This window comes from Cornus florida, unplaced genomic scaffold, assembly GCF_030987335.1.
Source record: "Cornus florida cultivar Cherokee Brave unplaced genomic scaffold, ASM3098733v1 CherokeeBrave_3.0.0_Hap2_Chr03, whole genome shotgun sequence".
Classification (NCBI taxonomy): Eukaryota; Viridiplantae; Streptophyta; class Magnoliopsida; order Cornales; family Cornaceae; genus Cornus; species Cornus florida.
In genome coordinates, this window is record NW_026775573.1 from 26,560,316 (window position 1) to 26,566,545 (window position 6,230).

The 6,230-nt window shown below is 33.4% G+C and overlaps 1 protein-coding gene across 1 annotated transcript; it reads left to right on the plus strand.

Annotated features, from left to right (window-relative positions):
• Positions 1-509: 509 nt before the first annotated feature.
• LOC132300029 (uncharacterized) lies at positions 510-4,829 on the plus strand. The gene is made up of 7 exons (XM_059796954.1): positions 510-686; positions 867-905; positions 1,202-1,257; positions 1,366-1,424; positions 2,231-2,280; positions 4,169-4,314; positions 4,420-4,829. Exons 3-7 carry the CDS (start codon positions 1,238-1,240, stop codon positions 4,619-4,621), a joined length of 477 nt encoding a protein of 158 aa, XP_059652937.1. The 5' UTR covers positions 510-686; positions 867-905; positions 1,202-1,237; the 3' UTR covers positions 4,622-4,829.
• Positions 4,830-6,230: the final 1,401 nt, after the last annotated feature.

The window sequence follows — 6,230 nt, forward strand, 5'->3', positions numbered from 1 at the left end:
GTTTATTTTATTTTCTTATATATATGTATTATTTATAATTCACTTTATAATGTGCAAAATTTTTTGCAGATGCTTCCATAACTCAATGGGTTAGTATCTCCGAGTTTTAGAGTGGCAGACTTCGACTATGTGCACCACTTTGTCCCACTTTAATTATGAGTCACGATCAGGGGCGGCCGACACGGGGGTAGGCAAAGGTGGGCTGTAACCCACCCTAAAAAAAATTACTATACTAATATATTAGCCTAGCTCAAAAAAATAAAAAAAAATAACAGTATTAGCCCACCCCAAAAACTCAATAAAGCCCAAATAAACTCAGCCACCATACTAAAATAAAGGCCCAAACCAATTCTTTAGTACTCATGTTTAATGTTAGTCCACCCCATCTAAAAATCCTGAATCCGTGTTAATCGTGTTAATTACAGTTTTTAAAACAGGACAATTAAAATGGGACCAAAAGAGTATACCGTAACACAAAACAGGACATTTAAGTGACACGGAGGGAGTATACCCTAACACCGGGTCGACACTCGGACCCAAACGGGCCAAACTTCCCAAGTCCCAAATCTGTTACCCGCCATTGCCAATACCGCATCACCGCTTAAACCACTCCCACGACGTTAGGGTTTCGTCTTCATCTACAAGGCGACAATCGGCGACCAGACTCACGGTGGCTACCACTAACAGTACGCTCCAATATTTCTTTCTCTCTACAATATAAATCTCGGTTTCTCTGCTTCTTATTGATAATAAACCCTAATTGCTTTACCTGACACTATTTCACCGTTGATTCTCTGCGTTTTTTGAGTTTAGTCTGTTAATTTCTGACTTGATAATCGGATTGTTGCCTCAATTTTGCAACTCAGCTGCACTCGTCTCTCTCTCTATTCGTACCAAGTTCTAAGGTAAATCATATTCATCATCGTTCATTTGTCAATTTCTTATTATGTTTTTGAATCTGATTGTTTACACTTCGTGTTAAATGGACGTTAGGGTTTTATTGGATTATTTTGTTGCACTGTCTGATTTTTATATGTTACGGTTTTTTATTATTTGATTTTCCGGTTAAAAACGAGTTTATCTCTCTTTTTGATATTATACAAATACGAGACATCGGTGTTCATCCTGATAGTGCAAGAGACAAATATTGTTCATTATCTTTTGTGAGTTAGATACTTTTTAATTTTATTTATGTTTATAGGTTGTATTAACAGCTTAAAAAACCAAATCATCAAACATGGGCAAGACCAGGTCAAGGTAAAATTTCTGCACGTCTTTTTAAATGTGTTTTCTTACTCGATATATATTATTTTCTCCAGTTATTGATTTTTCTGATCATTTTTTGTTTTTTTTTTGTAAATTCAGATCAGATGGATCAACCCATGCTGACCGCAAATTTGAAAAGAAACTGGAGTTCTATACTAGTAAGTTTGTATTTTTGTCATTAAAAAAAAAAAAAGAAGTTTGTAATTTTGTATTCAAAGAAAAAATCGTCCTCCTTTTTGTTTTTGTTAAATTTAATATTTGCAATTGCTCCGTCATTATTGGAATCTATGAACTGATTTTCTTTTGATATCCGCATGTCTCTGCTTGGTGTATTTGAGCAAAGTTCAAGCTTCATAACATTTTTTGTCATGAGGGGAAAACTTTTTGTAATATCATTGTTCAAATAACAGTTTCGTACTTTCATCCTGTATAATGGCTTCTGTATCCTGCTCAAACTTATTTTCAGAATAAAAGATTGAAATACTGTCATTTAAAATAATTTGTGGTATTTAAGTTTGAGATGCCCTCTTCTTCAACGTAATTTGCAAATCTTGAAGTATGTTTAATACTCCTCTATTATGTTTTCGATGTCATATTTATCTCTTATATCATCCAGGACACTCTTATGAACAATGCAAATAAGTTGTTCCTGTTTCCTCTATCTGATGGTGATTTAGTTTTGTTTTGTGAATTTTAATTATCCTTAATATGATTATGATGCTTAAGCTCAACTGAGTTTTATATTTTGTTGTTTTTCCTCATTTTCTTTCCGTTTCTTCTTCTCATTTTCATTTATTTATTTTTGGTCAAAGAAAAACTGAAAAATAACTACATTCATCTTTCATGCTTCAAATATGTCTTGTTGCTTACCTTTTGGTGAATGGTTGGATGCCTATTTGATGCATTACTAAGTGCTAATCGTCAATAGTTTCGTATAACCTTTTGTTGGGTTTTTGTTTTGTAGAGGTTAGAGATACTGTTGCTTCATTAACTACCCAAAAGGTTATCAGTAAGGTGAGGATCTTCTTGAAACTTTTATGTTTTGATCTTACAGCTGAAACAATAAACTGATAAATTGGATTGATGTTGTTTTTAACATTTTGAAGTTATATTGGATATGTTATACTCAAAATTCTGGTTTGCTGAAGAGTCTTCGTTATTATCAAGGGAAAGTGGCAAGATGCAGTGCTATTAGTGATGTTTTAAAGCTCTATAACTGCATTTAGTTGGGTTCTGAATAGTTTGCCTATTGAATTTAGAACTATGCATTTGGATTTTTAATGTCCATTTGTTTATTGGTAATTTGGTAGTAAAAATGTGCCTGTGAGGTGTTGTATTCCCATTTTGTTGAAGAATATGCTTGCTTCTCTTTGACAATGCCCTTGCTTCTCTTTGATGGCTGCCATTGTCACGATGAAAGCCCTACTTTCAATCTGCTAAATGAATTGTGCTTCTTATAAACTTTTGTGCTATAGATCATATTGATTTGGGAACTAAGGGACACCAGAAGGAGATGAAATCATTAGATTTTAACTATGTAGTTTTTGAATCCCTGAAAATTTTACTTTATGAGAAAATAAAAAAGGGAAAGAAAACGGAGACATCACATATGAAGGATATTTATGATAATAAAATAGTAAAAACAATGTCATTTCTTGTCATTTTAAATTTAATCCTGTTCATTCATTAACATGCTCTCTTTACTTGTAACGGTATGATCATATAAACAAGTTCCTTGATGGGATATAGGATAAGAATCGTTTGGCTTGAATCTGTTGTCCAGACTCGCTGTCATCCTTGAGAGTTCAATTCTTGGACCCTAGTGTGCTAATGGAATAAGTGGTGGTGTTTTTGGTGCAAAACAGCAAGTGATGATTTTCAAGCTTAGATCTTTCTAAAGAAGGGTTCGATCGAAGTTGCCAAACTGAATGTCTAAAGTTCTAACTGAAAATCAAGTACCGCCGAAATATTTGAGCATAACTTGTAGTGAAAAGATCTAGCTGCAATTGCTATAATATGGGTTAACATGTGAAATAACAATGAAGTCAATTTTGAATTCTGTTCTTTTACAAAATACATGTCAATTGGAGCATAGACTACATATTTTAAGCACTTCCTTCAAGAAGTTTTGAAGCCTAAGAACCTCAACATTTCTTTATTACATTCTTTGTTGAAGTTGTTATCTGCCTTACGGATATCATTGGTCATTAAGCACCTCGTGTTTCTCCTGAATGAAGAAAAATGTAAGCCAATGAACACTTCAATGAATGGAATAGATTAAAAGTTACATTTGGACCTTGGCATTGTGCTCTTCTATTTTTTCTAGGTTGGCCAAGTGCTTCAATGGATTCATTTCATTTGAGGGTCATGCGGACTTTTTAGATAAAGATATGAGAAGCTCTCAGACTTATTAATGGATTCATTTCAGTTGCTAGTATGTAAAATGATTATGGTGTGACAATTTGTATGATCTAGATTTACTAATATCGGTTGGAAGTCCATCGCTCAAAGTTAAATCTATTATAGCGAACTCCAGAGGTTTATTTTGTTGCAATCTTGAATTTAGGGGGTAAGATACTTTAATTGTGATGAATGTGTGGACAACTAGATAATTTTTTATGATTACTATCAAGTAGTTTATTCAATTGATTTGCAAAGCCATTATTGTGCTCTATGTGAAGTCACTTGTAAAGTTTTCATGTCATTATTATCATTTATGAAATTCAAAAGATGCATGCAAAAACCTAGTCCCCCCCCCCCCCCCCCCCCCCCCCCCTCCAAAAAGAAAGAAGGAAAAGATGATGCATGCAGTAGCTTTGTCTGTTCTATGTGTACAATATATATGTGTATGTCTGTGTTTATTTGATTTAGAGTTTAAGCTGCGTGACTCCTGTTTTATCAGAAGAAAAAACTTAGAAGCCGACAGAAGAAATTAAAAGCTTATGATCTCTCGACTCTCGCGGAGTTCCTTCCTGAGTTGAAGGCTCAACATCAACCAACTACTGCTGCCGAGTTTAAACTAAATTGTAAATCCAGGCAAAATCTAGTGTGAGTGCTTAAAAATTAATCATTTTTCATTCCACTTGCAAGATTTGATTTTGCTTTTAGTATTACCATATTCATGTTTATTGTGTAATGGGCTAATTTTATCAGAGTGAAGGAAGGAAATCAATTGAGAACAGTTCTTAACCATCATGAGTTCCAGTTGGACCCGTTGGCTGCTCTTCATCGACACTTACAGAGCACTCAACCTGTCACGGATGAGAAACCAGAGAGAAGGAAAAACAAAAATGGAAAGAAGACGAAAAGGAAAAAGAATAAAGCTCAGCCTGGACCTCAATCCATGGAGATCTGATTTAATATTCGGTCTTCTTCGGTTTAATGTTGTTCATTTCTGTTGATTCTGTTGGAAATTGTGGTGGTCCTAATATGACCTCTAGCAATTCATGTTTGTTCTTTTAACTCAATGGGCGTCTCTTGCTAATATTCGTTTCTTTGGGTTATTGCTGAAATGAATTTTTTTCTTCTTGGCTGATATTATGAGCCATTGGTTATTTTGTTAATGGATTCTTTCTTTGGTCTTTCTTTTTTCTTTTTCCCTTTTAATCCATCCATGAGAACAATGAACAACTTGTAGGAGTTCTATTTTAGTACAAGACTGAGACACAAATTTTTAGCCTAGATTCCAAAACATAATGTTGCATTGGGTGGTGTTGGGGAAAATTCTAATGTTGTGTTTGAGAGCACTGAATTGGTTCTTTGGATTTGATATCAGAGGAAAATTAGGTTCCATTTGTTTGGACGTAAATTTTAATATTTTAATATTTCAAAAAATATTTTATTTTTTTTATTTTTTTGGTGTTTGGTTGTCGAAGAAAAAAAATGTTAAAATTTAACAAAAATAATTTATTCATTAATTTTCGGCAAGTTATTTTAAATGCTCAGCTCGTTGAACTCGACTTCAATATCGAATTAGATCTTTTTCAAATACAAGTAAAAGAATATTTTATTTGGAAAAAAAAATATTTTTTAAAAAGAATATTTTATGTCGAAACAAACAAACGGAGACTTAAAATTTTAAATATATATTTTTTAAATTTCAAATCTGCTCCCAAACATAGTATAAGAATCATTGCATTTCTTGTTTAACCATTTTTAGAACCTTGGAATCAAATTGAGTTCCAAAAGCATAAGATAATTGGTTTAGAGCAGTGGATCACATGATGGATTTAGAATAGTGAAAATCTAATAAAGACCAGCACAAAGAGCCAAAGTGGCATGTTTTTACATGAATAATTTTTGTAATGCTTTTCTCTAGTGTTGTTTTTGTTTGCACTGAAGCAAAACCACATAAAATAAACAAGAACACAAGTTGGAACATCTTAGAAAATTCTTAGAAAATTACAAGCTTTTCTGAGCAGAAAAGTCAAGGTTGATAATTTCTTAGAAGTTGCAGTTGAAATGCCCACCAGTGCTATAACTGCCAAGGTCACTATTGATGACAAGGGTGTCATGACTCACGAGCCCAACACTAATAAGCAAAATCAATTTGAACATGGCTTGATAAGATGATGCCCTCCAATGTGCTGTTTTTCGTTTGTGTGTGTGTGTGTGTGTGTGTGTGTGTTGTGAGAGAGTGTGCGAAATTAATGTTGCATTTTAGAGCATCGGATTCAACATGTGTCTTTATAATCATGATACAAAAACAGTTGATGGACTGCATAATTCATCAGCATCTAATTCACTGAAGATTCAAGTGTCTCACTTTAATGCATTAACTAATTGTGTACGACACGTCTTATTTTAGGGTTAGTTTGGTGTGATGGAATAAATTGAAATGGAATGAGTAGGGAATGGCATTCTTTTTGTTAGAATGTGGAATGAGTAGGGAATGAAATGACCATTCTCTAAAAATAATAGAAAATAATAATTCCAATTCTTAAATTGGCACCAAATACAAGAAT

Bases quoted from the DNA above. Each gene is read 5' to 3' on its own strand.
- LOC132300029 (XM_059796954.1), top strand. From the start codon at position 1,238: ATGGGCAAGACCAGGTCAAG. The intron at 2,281-4,168 runs GTGAGGATCTTC...CTGTTTTATCAG, and splicing joins CCCAAAAGGTTATCAGTAAG to AAGAAAAAACTTAGAAGCCG. The intron at 4,315-4,419 runs GTGAGTGCTTAA...TAATTTTATCAG, and splicing joins AAATCCAGGCAAAATCTAGT to AGTGAAGGAAGGAAATCAAT.